At 40.7% G+C, this 20289-nt stretch overlaps 2 protein-coding genes across 3 annotated transcripts in view; both read right to left on the reverse strand.

Moving 5' to 3' along the window:
* Positions 1–20289, reverse strand: part of LOC108100269 (chromodomain-helicase-DNA-binding protein Mi-2 homolog) — a 28403-nt gene that overhangs the window by 7926 nt on the left and 188 nt on the right. The window lies entirely within an intron of this gene.
* On the reverse strand, positions 1005–20243 carry LOC108100270 (RNA polymerase II elongation factor Ell). 2 transcript variants are annotated; one of them, XM_017204054.2, is made up of 5 exons: positions 19519–20243; positions 7775–7863; positions 7343–7716; positions 7226–7276; positions 1005–5493 (listed from the first exon to the last, which is right to left on the reverse strand). In XM_017204054.2, exon 5 carries the CDS (start codon positions 5163–5165, stop codon positions 1719–1721), a length of 3447 nt encoding a protein of 1148 aa, XP_017059543.1. In that variant the 5' UTR covers positions 5166–5493; positions 7226–7276; positions 7343–7716; positions 7775–7863; positions 19519–20243; the 3' UTR covers positions 1005–1718. The 2 variants fall into 2 exon arrangements, with proteins under 2 accessions (XP_017059543.1, XP_043063629.1); XM_043207694.1 differs by having other exon boundaries at positions 19001–20243.

A 20289-nucleotide genomic window follows, 5' to 3' on the forward strand; every position in this document is an offset into this window, starting at 1 on the left:
GCGCACGCGAAACAAAACCCTGTGTACAATTAAAACACAAAAATATATAACAAATTAACTAGTTATCGATAAAACAGAAGAATTTTTTTCTACACAAGCCGTTTAAAAGTTCAGTCTATTGTTTAGAGGCACGCCCGCATGCAACACCACCTGGGGAATTATAATTTACACACTCCATATCGCATATTAAATGGGGTTAGTATGAAGATCAAAAAGGAATTCAATGTAAAACACAAAAAAAAAATTAACCGTTAAAAAAAGTTATTTCGTAAAACGGTATCAAAAAAAAGTATTTTTAAAACGGTATAAAAAAAAGGTATTTTGTAAAACGGTAAAAAAAAAAGTACTTTACAAATGTAAAAAAAATAAACGAACAATTTATTTTTAAATACCAACTTGACTTTTACAATTTAGGATTTAAGTTCAGAGAAAACAAGAAATAAACTAAGCCCAAATTAATTAACTTCCCCCAACAATATGCAATACTTTTATCAGTTTCTTTCTGTGGTGCTCTCTTTTTCTCTCAGTGTGTGTCTGTCTGTTTGTCGGTTACGGTATTCAATCATTCAATTGTGGTCATCGTAGGCCTAGGCAAACATTGGCTCAATATCAATTAACTCTACTCGCACCCAATTCCCGATCCCGATTCGGATTATCCCGATCCCCATACCAAATCCCACTATATCCCAGGATATCCAGGACCTTTGGGCACGTGCAGTCGGCGGCAGCGAGGACACTTTGTGCTGGCCTACTCGCTCGCTTTTATCTCTCTCTCTCTCTCTTTCTCTCTCTCAATCTCTCTTTCTATACACAAATCTATAAACAAAAGCTTTGCCCAAAAATGCAATAAATTTGTCGATGAGTGAGTGTGGTGTATAGTGTGTGTGTGTGTGTAATATTTTCCTTTTTTGTGTGTGTGGATTTTTCCTGTGTGAGGTGTGAGTGTTTGCCGTTTGTAACAAATGTTAAACAAAAATCAAGAATAAAAATAAGAAGAGTCTAGATTAAAAACGAAAAACATACACGCTATATTTAAAAGTTGATAATAATAATATAATAATAATAATAATTATTACACACAAAACGCAAGGAAAAACATGTGTTTTCGTTTTCATTTAGTTACTTATGCCTGCGCTTATTTAAGCTGCTCAATATGCTCAACAAAAAATTAAGTCTACAACTCGTATATAATTTTTTTTGCTTTCGCCGTTGTTGGTTGATTTTTAAAAATATTGATTTTGTTTCCTCCTCAACTCGGTCTTCTTCTGGCTTGTTGTTGTTGTTATGTATATAGTTCATATACGTATATATCTATGTATATATATACGTGTATATATATATATGTGTGTGTTGTGTGTAGAATCGATGGCAGCAGAATTGGCCCCGCCGCCTACCATTCCTTTTTTTTTGTTTTAAATGTAATAAAAATTATTTTACGCGAAAGTTTTGTATTTTTTGTTTAGTTTTTGTTAACATAATTTCAACATTTTTTTGAAGGTTTTTTGTTTGCTTGTAGTACAATTTCTTATAGAACGTTTTTGTTGGTGTTTTTTGTCGGTTTTGCTTGTAGTATTTGTATTTTTTTTGCGTTTTTTTTACTATAATAGTTTGTTGTTGCAGTATTTATAATAGTTTCTTGCTTGTTTTGCCTTTTTACACATGGGGGATAATCAGCGGTTCGGTCATCGAAGTTCGAAGTCCCAGCAGGATCAGCAGGATCAGTAGCGTGCCTCATCGTCATCGGTATTGGAGTTGGAGTTGGAATCTTCGCAGTCCTCGTCGTCATCATCGTTTGAATCCGAGCTATCGGAACTCTCATCCGAATCGCTAACATTCTGTTGCTGTTGCTGCTGCTGTTGTTGCTGCTGCAGATGTTGCTGCTGCTGCTGTAACAGTTGTTGTTGCTGTTGCGGATGATGCTGCTGACTCGGATGATGCTGGTTCTGCTGGAGATGGTGGCGTTGCTTCTGCTGCTTCTGTTCTATCGTCTCGGCCGCATGGTGTTGCCTCCTCTGCTGCTCGGCTAATCTGGCCGCCACCGCCGCCTCCGTTACAGATGGATCCGCAACTGGCACTGCCACCACTTCCGATGGTGGAGGAGCAACAGTCGCCGCTGCCGGCGTAGGGGCACTCATCAAAGTCTTGTCGTAGTCCATCACCAACTGCTTGATGTGCGCCAACTTGGCGTGGAGGTAATCGAAGCGCTGCTTATCCTCTCCAATGGTGCGATCGTTGTTGATCCGCTCGTACTCGCACACAATCTGCCGCTTGATGTGATCGTAGTCGCCGTATCCATTGTCACACCGCCGGGCGCTGTCCAGGCGCTCGGCCAGATCCTGGAAGCGATTGCGCACATCCTCGACGCGCGTCAACAGCTTGCGGTACTCGTCGTAGTCGCTCTCGAATTCAGTCTTGTAGCGCCGCCGCACCTCCAGCGTCTGGATGGGCACATACTGGCTGAAGTCGTAGCGGGGCGTGGCATTCGCGTCCGCGTCCGCGGTGGCATGGGCGTACGCATGCGCAGCAGCCGCCAGTTGTTGCGTCGGCGATGGATGCTTTGCCTGCTGATGGTAGTGATTGTGCTGCTGTTGTTGCTGCTGCTGCTGTTGTTGCTGCTGCTGTTGCTGTTGCTGCTGTTGTTGCTGCTGCTGCTGTTGCTGCATCTGCTTTTGCTGCTTTTGTTGCTGCTTCTGCGGTTGCTGCTGCTGCTGCTGGAGGGACGATCTCGAGGAGTTGGACGAAGGCGGCGGCACCTGCTGATAGCCAGAGTTCGAGGCACTGGAGGAGCTCCTCTGCCGCTGGCCATTCGCTCCACTGGGACCACCACTGCTGCTACTCGTCCTCTTCTTGCTGTTGGAGGCCGCATGTTGCGTGTTGTTGCTGCTGTTGCTGTTGTACGTGCTGTAATCGCTCTGCTGCTGCGGCGGCATTCGCTGCTTGCCCGACGAACCGGAAGAGGAGGCGGCAGGCACAAAACTCGCTGCCAATTTCGGCGGAGTTGTCGAGGAAGAGGCGGAGGCGGAGGAGGAGGCGGCTGAGGATTTGCTGTTGCTATTGCTACTGCTGCTACGATTCGAGGACATCGTCCGCTGGCGATCCTGTTGCGTTTCGTAGCCACTGGAGCTGCTCGAATTGCTGCCGGTGGAGTTGCGCTTATCCTTGTTGCCTCCATTCCCGCTGGCTCCGCCTCCCAGCGAGGAGCTTCCCCGTCTGCTGCTGCTGCTACTGCTCCTCGGATGATGCTGCTGCTGCTGCTCCACAATCGATTGCTGAGTGGCCGCTGCCGTCGAGCTCATAAACTCCTCCATGTTGTCCAGCACATTGTAGCTGAGATCACTGGTACTGTGATCGTCCAGCGGTCCCGGCTGCCGTTGCGGCGGCGTATAACGATTCCGACTCGAGGCGGAGGAGGAGGTGCCCCCCAGTGCCATCGATACCGCGGCGGAGGAGTACGAGGTGCCCGAGGGCGGGGTGTCCTTCTTGTAGTGACTGATGCGCTGCTTCTTCGGCTGAACCGTACTGAACATGGTCTCGTCGTACTCCAGACTGGTCCGCTTCAGGCTGCCGCCTCCAGCTCCACCGCCGCCTACGCCACCGGGACCACCACCGCCATTGCTCGACGGCGGCGGCGGACTGCCCGTGTGCGTGGACGTGGGACTCTGGCCGGAGGTGGAGCTGCCCGCATCGGAGCTCATCGGCGGCGTCAGATTCTGGGGCTTGCGACGCTTCAGCTGCTGCACTTCCTGTTCGCTGAAGAAGGGCCAGTTCTCATCGACATCGTTCCACATCTGACGGCGCAGATTGTACACGTTGTGCGACATGGTGCTAATGTCCAGGAGTATATTGGTGATCTGTTTGCTCTCCCGATCCCGGATGCCCTCGTTCTTGAGCCGCGTGAAGAGCTCGGGCTTCTTGAACGCCTTGAGGGCCAGCAAATGGATGAGACGTTCGCGTATATTGCGCCTGGACACATCGGACATCTTGTTGCCGCCGGACGACTTGTTATTGGCACTCCTGGAGGACGCTGAGGATGAGGAGTTAGAGTTGGAGTTGGAGGCGGTCAGGCCTCCGCTTGGCATCTTGTTGTTGCGTGAGGAGTTGATGGCTCCGCCCGACGACGACGACGACGATGATCCGTGCGGCATCATGGTGGCTAGGTTCTCCTTTGGCGAGCTGCCGCTCAGGTTTTTGTAGCCCTGCGAGATGCCGTTGGCAAACGTGGAGGCTAGCGATGAGGCGGCACCGTAGCGACCGCCGTGACCACCAGAGCCATTGACTGTGCCGCTGGCGCCCAGCGTGCTGGGATTCGGCGAACGGGAGGCGAAGCCGCCGGCTGAGCTGCTCATGCTGCTGGATCCTATGCCTAGGCCATTAAATGGCGATGTACCTAACTTACGACTATGGTTGTTGCTATTAAAACTATTGCTGCTGCTACTGTTGCTGCTGTTGTTGTTGTTGTTCCCACTGTTGTTGCTGTTGCTGTGATGATGAAATGCCGTCGTCGTCGTCAAACCGGAGGAAGAGGAGTTGGAGTTGGAGGAGGAGAAGGCTGCTGCTGCTGCCGAGGCATTGGAGGCGGAGGACATGGACGATTGAATAGACGATGGCGGCTTCTTCACCTTACGCCCGATATCCGACTGATTCGGCTTAATCTCCCTGATGCACTTGCTCTTCTCCGTCTCCTCGGCAATGGCCATTTTTGTGCGTGTCGTATCGTAGACATCGTCGTTGGCATGGATCCGCATTCGCACTGTGACCGCTCCGAGGACTCCGAGGTTCCTTTGCTGCTGTTGAACGCACTCCAACGTTCCCTCCATATTGTTGATGGTGAATCCAAATTTTCGACCACCACCTCCGGCTCCTCCGGATGGGTCGCTGCCATTGCCATTAGCATTAGGGATGCCATTAGCATCCGTCGCTGGTCGCGGGAACTGGATGACGCCCGTGTTGCCAACAAATTGGATTTTGGCCCGTTGGCCCGGCGGCAATCGCTTGGCGTTGTCATCGCGCTGATATTCCTCGATCGCACGGAACGCTGAATCGGTGAGCTTAACGATGATGTACTCCTTGCTATCATCGGTGTAACGGTCGCTCTGGGACATTCCATAATTGCCGGTCGATAGTGCATTGGGCAGGCATTTCGTTGACGCAATCGAATTGGTCATAACGTGCGCGCAGCTAGCCGCCAATAAGGATTGCAATTACTATTAGCCCCCTCGATCGTTTAATCAATTGGATCCCGTTATTTGTTGGAAGGTTTCTTTTGATGTTGCTGTTGTTGTTTCGGCCAGCTTGGAAATATTTTGTGGGAGGAAGGAAGGGGGTGTGTATGTGTTTGTGTTGGCGTCTGGAAGGTGATCTCTTCGGTTTCGGACGGGAAGCACTCGTTGTGAAGGTTTGTCCTGGAAGCTGCCACTTTAAAGTCCCTCTCTCCTGATCTTTTTGTTGTTGTTTTTGTAGTTGTTGTTTTTGTAGTTGTTGTTGTTGTTAATTCTGTGCAAATATTGCTCGATTTTAGTATGTTGTAATCGTAACTGAAATTTACGTTGTTGCTAAGACGTGACACACATGCACAACGCTCTCTTATGCTCACAGACACACTAAAACTTGACTAAAAAGGCTCTCTTATTATCATTTATTTTTAAAGGCTGAGCTTACACAAAAATCTTTTTGTTTAACAAATGCAGACTCTCTTTGTGTTGGCTGTAAGAATTTCACTTCCGTATGGCAAAGGCAACGTTATTTTGTTAATTTTACACTTTCAAAAAGTCATATACTCTCTCTCTCTCTCTCGCTCGATTGCTCTCTGGTATGTGTGCTGCTTGCAAATAACACAATTTCTTTTGTTAAATAATATGGTATTTTAATTGGGTTAAGGTAGCCATGTATGTTTGCTCTCTTGTCCCTGTTTTTGTTGTTTCTCATCGAGGGAGATGACTGGGAGGTTGGGTAAAGAGGGGGTGGAGGCTTTGGCTATTGCTCTCTTCTGCCCGATGTTTTTGTTGCTGTTATTAGTTGAAAGTGCCGCAAGCAGCGACTCCTGCGCCAGGTGTCAATATATATGTATGCGTGCTTGCGTGCGTGTGTCGCATGCTCTCACTCGCTCGCACTCGCTTGTTTGTATGTATGTAAGAGAGCACCTCAGGTCATAAGCAAAATCAAAGACAGCAAATCAATGCTCTGCACCGCTCGCACACGTCCGTGACTGCGCTCGTGCTCTCTCGCTCGCTCTAACGATCACAGCGAGCGCGTTGAAGCGAGACAACTGCTGGTTTGATTGGCTTCTCCGCGACTTGTTGTTGTTGCTGCTGCTTGATCTTTTTTTCCTTTTCGCTTTTTCGCTAAAAATCATCTGTGTTTGTACGCTGATTTTTATATATTTTACTGGCACTGGCTCTGCTTATTATATTTTTTAGTTGCACATAGATACATAAGTACGATTTGATCTATCGCAGTGTGTGCAGAGACACACACACTTTAAAAGGTTTCTTTGCACATTCACACAAAATTTCAATTTCAGCACTTGAAATATTGTTTAACTTTAATGCCTTTTAACCACTTTTTGTGCTGCGATTGTATTGGTTGCACACACACGTACACTCTATAATATATGTACGCCTTACGCGTTCAAGCACTTTTACTCAAGACATTTTTGGTTAAGTGGAATTTTTGTACTTTCATTTGGAACTGTTCTTGTGTTTTTGTTGTTTGCGTTCTTGTTATTTTACGTGTGTTTTTTAATGCAGTTTTAGTTGCCTTCTCTTCTTTGGCAATGCGTCTGTGTGTGCCAAGGTATCTTAATCAACGTACAAAAGGTATCTGCTAAATGAAATCGAAACGAGTTGCTTTCAAGTGGTTGCCCGTCTCTAGTTGTTGTTGTTTTCGCTGCTGCTGCGGCTGCTCTCTTTGCACTCGTTTATTACAAGTGAGAGAGCGGAAGTAGCGAGTGTGTGATCTTTTACCTCTTAGCCAGTCTCTTTGGCTCTCTCGCTTCTTCAGTATGTACGTGCCTTGTATCACTTGCCGTCTTTTTGTTATTGTTATTGTTGTTTTTGTTTTTGCCAGTGAAGCAGCAAAGCAGAAATAAAAACAAGTTTGCAATAAAATAATGTGCGCACTTGGCACTCGTCAATCTCTTTAGGTTTGTCTCTTAGGTCTGTTGTGTGTTTTTGTGATCTGGGCACGTCTTAGCAAATATTACAAAAAAAAAAAATAGTATGCTTACTTTTGGTAGTGTGATTTGTTTGTGTTTTTTGCTGAAAAACTGCAGGCGTCACTATAGAAAAAATAGTTCAGCTTTAGTTGCGGATTAAGTAGCAAACATGCAAGCGGGCGTACTTACAATTGATTATGTATTCTACTAAAAAACAGATTGCTTTTTTGCTGTTGGAACAGCTGTTTTGCCACCTGTATGCCCCCACACCACGTCACACGTAGTAGTTTGTGCTCCGCTCTCTCCCTCTCTCTTTCGGCTCTCTTTCTCGCTGCAGCGAAAAAGTTCCACAAAACAAAAAAAAGAAAGAAAAACAGCGCAACTGCAACAACAACCGTGTGCCAGTCGCAATCAGCTGTTTTGCCCTCACTCGCTCTGCTTTTCTTTGCCCAGCAGTGTTGGTAAAGGCGAGTAATCGATTAGATGGTTCGGTGATATCGGTCAATCGACATAGAAAGCAATACGGAAAAGTGAGCTTTTAATTGGACGTTGACTTCTTGTTGCTGGAAAATTGTGACCAATTTTAGTATAAAATCACGTTTCGGGCTTTATTAAGCATACTTGTGGATTGATTGTTGCTTTTCTGTGCAGGTGTGTGTATTGCTGATTTCTGCTCCGTAGCCTGGTTGCTGCTTTGACTTATTTTCACTCTACATTTTGTTGAAGAATAGGGAAAAACACTTTAGTATTTTATTTGATTTGCACTTCAGATTGTTATTTGTTCCACTCTCCCCATCCACCGCGAAACCGTTACTTTTTCTCTTTTGTTGTTTGTTTTGCGTTACGCGGTTCGCGATCATACGTTTTTCGCACTCAGCTGTTTTGTGTTTACGTTACTCGTTGCTCTCTCGCTCTCCCTCTCTTCTTCATCAAGTTCTCTTAGCAAAGAGAGCGGGAGTGCAGAGCACGCGACCATTCCTCCGTCATATTTTTGCCCGTTGTTGTTTGTGGTATTTTTTGTTCACTTTTGACATTTTTGCATACGAAAATTTTCCGCTTTCAGGTAGATTTACCGTAGCGCAGATCTTCTAACTTTTGTGTGTGAGTATGTCTGAGTTTGTTTTGAGTGTTCGCATTTTCATCGTGCCTGTTTTTCTGCCTATATTGTTTTTGTTTTTGCCTGGCTTATCTCTGTTTGTTTTTTCGCTAGGAATTTGAGCCGAACACACATACACTCGCAGTACCACGTGCGTATATGTACGTAAAGTAATTACTTGTGTATTCCGCAATGAAACTATATTTCTATTTCGTTTTTCCCCAACTGTCAGTGGTTAAAAGTAAGGTAAAACAGTCAAGGGCGCAAACCTGCCAGTAGGAGGGAGGGAAAAAACCGCTAACAGCCAATGGCCTAGCAAACGGGAGCGAGAAGATAGGGAGATGAAACGATGTCGTCTTGAGACTTCAGAAAAGTGGAATATTTCATTCCAAGTATTGTTATATTTTAAGCGAGGAATAGAAGCAGAAAAATAAGGTTTACAGAAAAGTCACTTATCAAGGCCCTTTTGGCTATGGTAAAGGGTTTGCTCTTAGAATGTTTTAAGCTCTACAATATAAAATCGTTAATATAATAACTGATTTATATATTGTTTACATTACATATGTATAACTACCTATTATTTTTTCCTCAACTGTAAATACAATACTGTCCCTGAACGGCCTGTATTCGTTCGTACGTCACGGAAACAAAAAAAAAATTCGCAGTCAACTTTAAACAAATTAGCTGAAATATATTCAACTGGGCATATAAAACAACAAAGAGTCGCAGCGAAGCTAGCAAGCAACCATAATACAATTTCAAGTTTCGTTTTTGTTCAAATAGCATTGAGGGAAAAACGACGAAAGGCCAATGCACTGATATATACAACCAACATACAAAGAGAGCTACGATGGCAGGAGGGGGTCGAGGAGGGATGGAACTGAAGAGGGGAAAAGGAAGCAGGGCAGAAGAGGTGCCACAGGGTCAGGGGGCAAAGGACAGGCAAAAGGAAATGCGAGGACTTCGACAACAGCTGGCCGCAGGAAACAGAAGCCATCAACCGCTAAGAAACCAAAGGAAAAGGCAAACAATGAACAAGTAGGAAGTGCACTATTCAGGCTTCGAAAATACCCTGCAGATTACTATACCAGATGATGGTAAATACAGGTTTCTAAAGATTGCAGTTAACAATCTCAAGAACACGTGGTCCCAGTTTATACAAAAGCAAAGTCTACAATCCAACGTGCCAATCTTAGAGATAAATTTTGACAACGAAATGTATATGTAAATACCAAAGTAATACTGCAAACGAGATACTACAGATAAAATTTAAAAAACTTACAGATTTTTACTGATTAAAAAATTACAAAAATTAAGATTTTAGAAGGAATTTTAAGATTTAATTTATTTAAAATTACTTTTGTTTTTTTTTAATCACTACTTATAGGCCTAATAGCTCATTATTGGACAACAGATAATCCCAATGGATTACTTGGCACTTCTTAGGGTAAAATGTGTTTCGGTCTGTCAAAACAATATACCCTCATTCGATGCGAGGTGTAACAAATGGAAACTTTTTGAAAAAGATGGAAGAAAAACGTGTGCAATGGAATGCTCAAGAGAAAAGACAAACGCACACGCTCACGAATGCGAACACACACGTTCCGTTCCCTAAACCCGCCGAACGTACAATCCAATTCCCCTAGGTGGTGCATACTCTACACCACACCGCATATGTAAAAATGTATAATCTCACGGGTGAAAAATAGATGACACACACTCGCCGCTCTACATACACACGTATATGAATGTATGTACATGTACTTGTGAGTGTTTCGTAGAACGATGCAGCTGTCAGCTGTGCACGAGCAGTTTTCTTTGTGCTACACTTCTTTACAACAAAAACGAGTGATAACAATGCCCAATGAGGAAATGGGGCAACAAGAAAATCAACGGGGACGGGCCTCTCAGCTACGTTTGTATATACTATGCATGCACATATGTGCAGACTTCATTTATGGGCTATACGTTTATTGGAAAATCTTTGCAAAACACCAGGGTTGCCACCTACAATCGCTCACAAATACCACAACAATCGATCGACCGACTAGGGCTAGACCATAAAAAAGGAAAATGCAAGCATTTGTTATCAAACAAAATGAAATAAGGTTCTTATCAGGGAAGTGAAGAAAAGTATGGTCACATACAGAAATACAGCGACTGTAGGAAAATTTGTACTTGCGGAATGGAGTACTTTCCAGAAGTTACTAGTATCACGTTTACGTTTAAGTTTTATATTAGAAAGAATTGCCATTTTATCTTATCGAAGCTTAGACCATTTTTAGACTCATAAATTTAGTTGATAGTTTAAACTTATCACCTAGAGTCAAATGCATTTATTAAAATTTAGGTTGTTTATTAAATACATATTTACAATTTTTAAAGATTGTTTTTAACAAAATATTTCAGTAAAACTATTTGTACGCACTCATAAAAAACATATTTCTCAGAAGAAAAGCTTAAAAATTCTCGGAAAAGTGATAAAAATTGCTTGAGATTCTTGGGAAACGAGAAAAGGTCATAGTATATTACTATACTAAAGAAAAATAGCTTGAATTTAACAACCGAAGCCAATCTGTTAATATTGCTGCAACTCAAGTTTTTTTTCATTAGTCGGAGTACTATCGAAATTAATGGCAGTCACAACTAATTAACAGACTTTGCACCTACTAGAATCAAAAAAACAACGAAGAAATACAAGTGTGCTTGAAATGCAACCGTCTGGGAGCAAAAGCGACTATATGGTATATCTATGTATGTATAAGGAATCGGGCAAGTATTATACATACGGGGTTTGCGAGAGTGCCGAGTGAATAATCAATTGCCGGAGCAACCGATAATGATGGCAAACCAACCGACTGGGGCTCGGGATCTTGACGATCAACCAGCAGTTGGGGGACTCATTGTGGGGCAGCGATTCCGGCAAACCGACGACAAATGCCTTGGACATTGAACAAGCAAACATATTTCGTATTGTTTTTCCCCCATATGGGTGCATTTTCAGTACTTCAGAGAGCGGCGAGAGAACCGAATCCCATCATGCCCACATCTATTTTATATAATAAAAATGGCAATATTTTAAATTTTATCTTCGGCAGTGTGCTATTTATAGTCCAGAAACGACAACAAAACGCCAGAGAAGCACCCACAACAACAAGAAAAACAACAAATATGCTCTCTCAACAGCAGTATTTGTTTGTTCGACTGTGTGAGTCACACATCAAGTGGGAAATATTTCACGATAAAAAAGTAAAAATAAAAAGGTGCTAAATGCCGTCGCACCGCACTCGAAGTTCAGATGCCGCTTGGCGGGGTTAAGTCCCCACAGTGTTTAACCGATTGTTAAGTCCGGTTATCGAAATAATCGATTTGAACATGCCTAATCGTGTGTCATTGAAATAATCAAAAAACCCAGTAGATGTTCATATAAACCTATGCATCTCCATTCAGGAGTACTATTTAATGATAAATCGGTTATCGTACTTAAAGATTGAACTTTAAACGAACTAATTGTGCAATTAACTCAGTTTACTGTAACAATTACTAGCTTATAAAATGTCGTGTATTAACATTCCGAGGTAAACATTTAGCGTGCTGAGTAAAAGGTTCCCAAGAAAAGCCTTTATTTCGCCTGTGGGAAATGCTACAAAACGTTAAATGTGTGTAATTATTTTTATTTCGAGAAATAACCAAACCTATGATGCACAATTCATCCTAAGCTTATCTGAAGGCACTGAACTCTCTATATATCGGCAGCAGTCACAAAAAGATATATCAAAATATAAGCACAATAAGCCACATATAAAAAAGTGCGTACAATGAACTTGTAGCCCGTTCAAATTCTCGATTCAGAATGAGAACAACAAGAAGGGGATAACAACTGAAGAATCGAAACTGCTCGTTCAATGACCGATCATTGCATAATTCAGATTTGCCTGCTTGTAGCTAAAAAGTGAAACGGAAATGCGTAAAGCTCTGATATTTATATGTGTATACGAGTTCAAATCGGAAAAACATTGACCGTGAATTGGCATAAACCGAAATTTAGACATACGCCGACATAAGCAATTCAAGATTAGATTAGGAAAACTTGTGTGTGAGCTTATTTACGTGACGGTGTTATCTCCGCGCGGGAAGGAAAAAAAAAAAACAACAACCAACAAAAGTACCCCACAAAATCAATGGATAAAGAAAGCTTTTAGCAGCTGTTTGAAGTCTAGAAAATCGGATTCGAACGAAACGAGAAACCACTTTGAAATGTGTTTTCTACGAAGCCTGTATTAATGAGCCACTCTCCAGCAGTAGAATCTGGTTTTTTGGGGTCCAATCAACAAACGAAAACAAATACAAATGAACCCCGACAATAAAAAGCAATTTAAATTTAATCAGAAAAACACACGAAGAGGCGGATTTAAAAAACAAAACTACCGGCACACGTAGTCTGGGATTTTTATTTAAGTAGCCTGTGGCACTAACAGGTTTGCTTTTAATATTAGAATTCTAACACAGGGCGATTAAAAATTTAGCAAACCCCTTGTCAGATTAACTTAAAAAAATGTCACCAAAATATCTTATAAATTCATGATTTCTTGTGTGCTTTACTTGTATGTATTACCAGTACTATAAACGATTAAACAAATATTTTAAGCTATGCGAAGGAAAAATCCACCAAAACATTTCTGTTGCTAACTGGTCTTCGTAAAGCTCTACTTCATTTAAATAATAATTAAGCCTCTTTTATTTTCAAAAAACGACGAAAATAAATAAATAAATAAAGCACTTTGGCAGTGGCGCAAAGGCAAAACTTAAATAAATTTCGAATAAAAACTTTTTATATGTGGGGGGGTTTCGTAACGGCAAGTCAGTCGGCAGGCAGTGCGATATCTTCAGCACAAATACATATGCATGCTAATCAACGGAAAGCAAAAAGGCAGCAACAAACAACACCCAAAAGGCCCGAAAGAGTGGAAAACCCGATACGAAACATGGCCAACTGAAGTGGTAAGTGGCGGCGAAGTGATGGGGTTTCGACTAGAAGCCTTCGCCAGTCGAGAAAGAAACAACCAGACCACAGATTTCGGACTCGGATTCGGATTCGGATTCCGATTCGGATTCGATACAATCCGAGCCACGACGAGAGTGAGCGGCTCAAAATGTTTGCTTCGAAAACTTGTCTTCCCAGATTCAGTTCGGATTTCTTCTTCTTATTGGAGCAGCGGCAAGACGAGACCGACAACAACACCAAATCAAAAAAAAAAAAAAAAAACATGAAAGGAGGGACACAAAAGCCGAAGGTGGTTATACACTTAGTGTAGCGTATACTTTTTCATACATTAAAGTCAATTTTAACGATTACAAATCAAACAAAATTGTTTATATACATTACAAAAGCTCTCAGTTTGATTATATTCACAATATTGATTGCTTTAGTATAAAGTTTCAAAATAACTCATGAGATATTTATTTATCTTTGCGCAAGTTACAAGGAATATACTTTGTGTCATTCTTGATATTGATCCTGCGTCATTGTACTTATTTTAAATCAATATCAAAAATGCATTTGCAAATGAAGTGATTCTGCCAAGAGAAAAAATATCTTACTTAGTAGGCAAACCCCATAGTACCTCCAATTTCAGGGTATTAATGGAAAAAATAAAGAAACAACAGCAGTAAGCAACAGTGTTGGCAATTTGGAACTGGACTACAAACGGACTTGAAAGAAACCAAATAACAACAACAATAACAACCACCAACGGAGCGAGTCGCGATTGCTGACTGGTATTTCCCTCTCTGGCTTGTTATGAATCTGTTGTATTTGTTGTATTTGTATTTGTATTTGCTGTTGTTGCAGCCGCGCTGTCTTTCATTATAAAAAATGAATATACATTTTGTATATACTATACTTTATATGCGTACAAACAAACATACACGGCACACGGACAACGGACAACGGACGGACACAATTTTAAATGTATCTGAGGCTATATCTTTAAAAATTACTGAAGGTCAGTCAAATTGAGCGTACAATCAACTTTTTAATATTTCATTAAACCATTTTTACTGCTGCTTTATTGGTTGTATTAGAGTTTCGACCAATTTAACTTCGGATGGCAATGTATGATCATTTTTAATGTCGAGATCAGTTTTAAGTACACACACGCACTTCACACGATCTTCTGTTGGGTGTAATAAGATTTACGAAAAATAATTCCAGTTAACAACTGGTTAAATGCAAATGCAGCTAAATTATAGCTTCAAAAATCTGTACAAATTAGCACTTGTGGCAGCTTGCTTTCGCTTCCTTTCTCTCTTTCCACCCAATTAGTGGGTTGCTAATTGAACTTCCGCAGAATACTCCACTTCTATTTCTACGATAGCCTATTGTGTGTCATACACACACGCAAAGCACAAAAAGTTGCTTTGGAAGCGTCGGCTTTGGCCATCACCTTGCCTTGTCTATACGTCGGAGTTTCCGGTCTCTGTTGCCATTTTGCCAAGCCGAATATTAAGCCGAATCAGAGCAGTAGGTTCCCAAGAAAATAAGCCTAGAACTGGCATTGAATATAAATAGAATAGAAGTAGGCTTAGGGGACAAGAGGCTTGTAGAAACCGGAGCTTCACATAAAGCCATTTAACCCTGGTTGGATTCCAAAAAGAAATATGAAATTTTTTTTAGAACTAAATAATTTTTTTTATAAATTATGTTACATATTTTAAAAAATTATATATAAATAAACATATTTATTTACTATGATTTGTTTAAAAGAAGAGTTATAAATGCACCCGCATTTGAACTTTTGTATAAACAATTAATTGATATTCGATATTTTCCATTAATTTTTTTTGTGAAGTCCATCGCTCAGTCCTCGATTTATGTTGCGGTTGGTTTTCTTATCAAGTACTATTTGTGAGCCATCGAAACGAAAGAGCGAGTTGGAAAAATAAAACAACAAAGTCAGCACTCGAGCTGCGCTTTTGTAGAGTTGAGTGCACAAAACCCAAAACCCAACCCACAAACGAGCCATAAAAAAACTTGTGCGGTATGCATGTGAAAAATAAAAGATACGAAAAATTATATAAACATTATAGGCGAGCGTGAGTATGACTAAACCGACCGCAAGCAACAACTACATACTTATAGCTACTGCCGCAAAAGCGAGAGCAACAACAACAAAAACAAGTGAAACAACCAACAACAACAACTACCACTGTTGAAGCAATATGTAACAAGTCGGGTGGCAACAACTATAACAACGAAAACGAGGGCTTGCTGTCAACTACTTTTGTTTTTGTCTCTTGGGTTGGTTGGTAATTTTAATGTCGGTTTTTCGGGTTTCATTTTCTGGTTTCTTAGCTGTATGAACGAAACTATGCCAAAGTTAACGACAGATTACAATAATCACAAATGCCTATACAGGTGCGGTTAGGAAAGTATTTCCAATATTCTACTGTTAAAAGAAAACATTTTATAAGCCAGGCTTAAAGTCACAAAAAATTAGGAAATGCGTTATATTCAAAGCTTTATATACATATGACATAAAAATGAATTTATTGTAAATTTTTAATTTTTTTTTTTTTTTTTTAAATTTTAAACTAAATATTGAGTAAAGACGACAAAGTTTGATTCACTGTATTTAGTGGTTTCCTTTAATTAGTCATAGTTCAGGTCATTGCAAATATATTTTCGATAAGAAACATTTTTAATGTTAAACCCGTGAGTCACCCCATTCATAACATAAGTAATATTTAAAATTAAATTTTCTTCAAATTTTGCTGATAATAAAAGTCTGTAAGTTGTATTCTAAAAATGTAACCTTTGCTGTTAAGACACATACACACAAATTACCAAACAGTGGGCGATGGCAATGGCGTTGGCAACAATTATTCACCTTGTTGGCAATGCTCAGCTTATAAGCTGTCGCTTTGGCTTAGCGAGTTACTAATTGGCTAATTAGACAACAGTGAAGCGCAAAAAGAACCGACCCAAGCCATGATTTCGATAACATTCGCTAAGAAAACTATAAAGGAACAATACAAATCCGCTGACACAAATACGCATGTTTTGGCATGGAAATGACACAAATAGATTCGCGTGCTGTTGTTTGTTTACACACCCAGAAAACATAATTGTTACCGTAAACCTATTTTCGGTGACAATCGAAGCACAAACTTGGCTCTGCTGTAGGCCGCAAGCGGAACCCGATAACAATTACAAAACTATTGAACCAATTAAGTTAAGGCTATTAAAAACAAAAAACAACTCGGTTTTTTTTTGTGTCAAACCCAAAGAGAAACGAGAGAGCAAAAGAGAAACAGAAACGGAAACCACAATGGCGACCGACGGATGGCAAAGCGAGAAACGAGACAAATACGAAATGAAACGGCATTTGCCATATGACCATTTATGTTTCGGCATTTTCGCTGCGTAAACATTTCCATATGCAAATATTAATGACCTTCACTTTCACCTCCCGTGCTGAAAACCATTGAAATGCAGACGGGCCTACCAAAAAGTTGGATTATCAAAGATATTTTTAAAAAGTACAAACTTACAATGATATCTGATGCTATGCATTTAAAAGAGGATGATGTGACTAATAAATTAATTAATTGTGTAGGCCTACAACTATTTTAATCAAATTGTAAAACTCCAAATAAAACTATTATGCTTGATAAAATACCATTTGCATTTCAATGCTTTCAAGTTTGTGTCAGGAAAAATAATAAACGATCGATTTTTTTCTGAAGGCATGACAACCCTAACACTCCCACATACAAAACGAAAACATCGATAAAACTGATCATTTCAACAATTGATAAGCTTCGATTAATTTTCACATTCCCATACAAGTACACTGAATGATTATAAATAAATTAACTCGTACACAATCTGGTGCATGAGTGTATTTGTTTGCGGTGGCGGTGACTTCCAAAAAAGAAAAAATGTCAATTGCTGCTCGAGTTTTGTCACTGTGTGTTTGCATGTGAACGAATAATCTGAAACAAATAGCAGTGGCAGCACAACAACTGAATCGCGGCCTTCTCTCCGAGCGACAACAAGACAATTACTGTAAATAGGTAAAATAACAAGACAACCAGCAGTTGCACAAATATTAAAAACCACACGGACGACAACCACACGATGCCAAAAGGTATTACGGTAATCAATGTCAAATGCTGCCGATTTCGTGTGTTAGTGTACTCCAACTGAAAGCAACAAAAAAAACTGTGGAAGAGCGACACACACGCTTCCATCAAAGAGCAAGAGAGATATAGATAGACAAAGACAGAGCGAGAGATACGCGTCAAATGTCAAAATCGAAAAGAACAACAAAAACCACAATCGACCTAGTGTTTGTTCTATTTGAGAGAACGATTTTTGAACAAAACGGAACGTATTGAAAGCTAAGATAATATTTACTTTTCCTATTTGTGTTTCATAGTTTTGAGGATTTTAAGCGCAAGTGTAAACTTTTCGAAATGCCAGCACACACACTATAAATATATATACATATAGATATATACATGGCGGATATAAAAAAGCACCACTTGTTGTTGGCTTGATTAAATGCAGTGCGTGCGAGTGGGATGGCATGTTGTAGTTCGCCAAAGCAAGGTAAGATCGCCACAAATACAACGCCAAATGCAGCTCACACACACACAATATACTTTCACTTCTTGTATTGAATTTTTGATTTTTTGTAATGGCGCCACGTTGTTGTTGTTTTAGATATGGACTGTTTTAAGGCAGATTTATGCAGTTAGCAACAGAAGCTTTTAAAATAAGTTAAACAAGGAAAACTTAAAGAAATTTCATTTCCAAGAACTAGATCTTTTCAAAGGTTTTATAATCAAAAACCAATTTTATATATTGACAAATACAAATTTGGCATTATTTAGTTTAAGTTATTGAAGTCATTAACTTCATAATCAATATCACACCGAATTTTCTTTGTGTGTACACACGTAGGCAAAATACATACGTCATTGCGAATGCCTTTTCCCTCTCACACCCTTTAATTGTTGCATTACTGCATAAATAGTGGCACTCATATACAGCCCCCCCTTAACACCCTCTTTTGGGGCTCATGCAATTTATGCAATGTCGCATTAATCGCGATTGTTTATTTGTAGTAGAATAACCGTAAATTGGTGTGGGGTGTTAAAATAAACACTTTCATCAAATGCTCAACACATGTGTAACTCATAGAAAAGTGATCGCAGAACCGGCAAATGGTGAAACAAAGAGAAATGGGTAAGAACAAACTTATGCTGACGTCACAAGAAAAGAGCATATCAGCATCCTATCGATATATCGAAGGATAACGGCGACGAGCCATAAATCCAATTAGAATGATAAGAGGGGGAGACAAGTGCTAAAATTAGACACTGAAAGTTGCTCCCACGCTTATTCTCTAGGATAACTTCCACACGCACACACATCGTATTCATATATATACATACACGCCCACAGTGCAACAGCGTCAAACGGAAAAAAAGAGAGGCGAAAATGGGGGCAGGGACAGAAGAGCGTAGACAGAAGAGGAACAGCTGCGAACAAATTAACATAAATTGTATGCGAAATTGGGGTGGATAATGCCGTTTTCTTCTTTTTTGTTACACGGTGGCGGCATATTGTTTATCGGTTTTCGTACAAACTACTACATTCCAGCAATTTCCTTGCCGTAGACAGGCACCCTTCCACTGTCACCCTCTCTTTCCACACTCTACTCTTCTCTTCTTCTTCTTACTTGTGTGTTGGCATATTTTGGTTAACTCGTTAAAAATGCTATTTTTCGATTATTCTTTGGTTGTTTTGCAGGCACTTTGTATGATTGTATTCTGGTTACTATTTTTTTTTCTTTTACTAAATTTAATTAAAACGCGTCGGGGATTTTGGGGTTTTTTCGGTTGGAGCGACTGAGACGGGGCGACGGCGACGTTTTGCTGGAGCGCGCGTGCATAACACGCAGACATACAGAGACGCGAGAGAGTGGAGAAATCAATCAAGAGAGCCCGTCGGCGAAGGGGGGAGTGAAAAAAAAAATCACATTTGTATGTGCGTCAGTGGAAGTGCGACAAGATTTTCCACAATATTCCACGCATCTTTGTTTCGTTTCTCTGCATATGCACATTATTGCTTCGTTTTCTTTTCGCTTTGCTTTCTTACACAATATACGTATATATTGTGGTAATTTCAGGTTTTTATTTTTTGCACACACTTTTCTTTTTTCTTTCTTTTATGTTGTAGGTTGGATATATTACGCACTGGATTTCTGGATTAACACTGGCAATCGATAGGCGGTGACGAGTAATGCACGTATTCCCCTTAATTAACAGTTTTCGCTACAATTAATAGTGTAATCTGTTTAACAAAAACTCAGAAATCACGTCATGGCTGCCACGTCCAAGCAACAATGAATGTAAATGGTGGCAGACAAGGCCGTCTGCGGATTTGCGATGAGCCCCAACACGGGCACACTATTTATCTGGAGATACCGTTTCACAACAAATGGTCACACCGTATATACGGTCACACCAAGAGAAAAAATTAAAACACCTAGATTTTCTTGGTTTCTAATTGACACTTAACACTTTACGGATTAAATACAATACTTAATTGCTAAAAACTTAAAATTAGCTAAAAATCTATCATTTTTTCTAAGATTTACGCTTTTGTTTGCCGATCAAAACAACCGCGTAAAACAGATGTTTTGCTGTGCGAGCGGGACAGCTATAGGGCCTGCATTTGCGAATCAGGAGAACACAAAAATGCAATAATAAATGTGTGTGGAATGAAAGACGCACAAAAGCCTGAAAAAAACGCGCCACACATGTATAAAATTTCACCAACAAACGAAATTATTATGATTTTCTTACGCTTACAACAATGTCAAACGCCAATTGGCGCTGTTGACCAAACAATAAACAATTGGAGAGGGACATAGCACGCTGCGCGGCATTTCGGCTCTTGAACATGACCACGGCTCTCGGTTGACCGAGCGAATTTTTTCACGCCGACTTTTGGCCGTCTAAAACA

The sequence above is a fragment of the Drosophila ficusphila genome, unplaced genomic scaffold, assembly GCF_018152265.1.
Source record: "Drosophila ficusphila isolate 14025-0441.05 unplaced genomic scaffold, ASM1815226v1 contig_286, whole genome shotgun sequence".
Lineage (NCBI taxonomy): Eukaryota > Metazoa > Arthropoda > Insecta > Diptera > Drosophilidae > Drosophila > Drosophila ficusphila.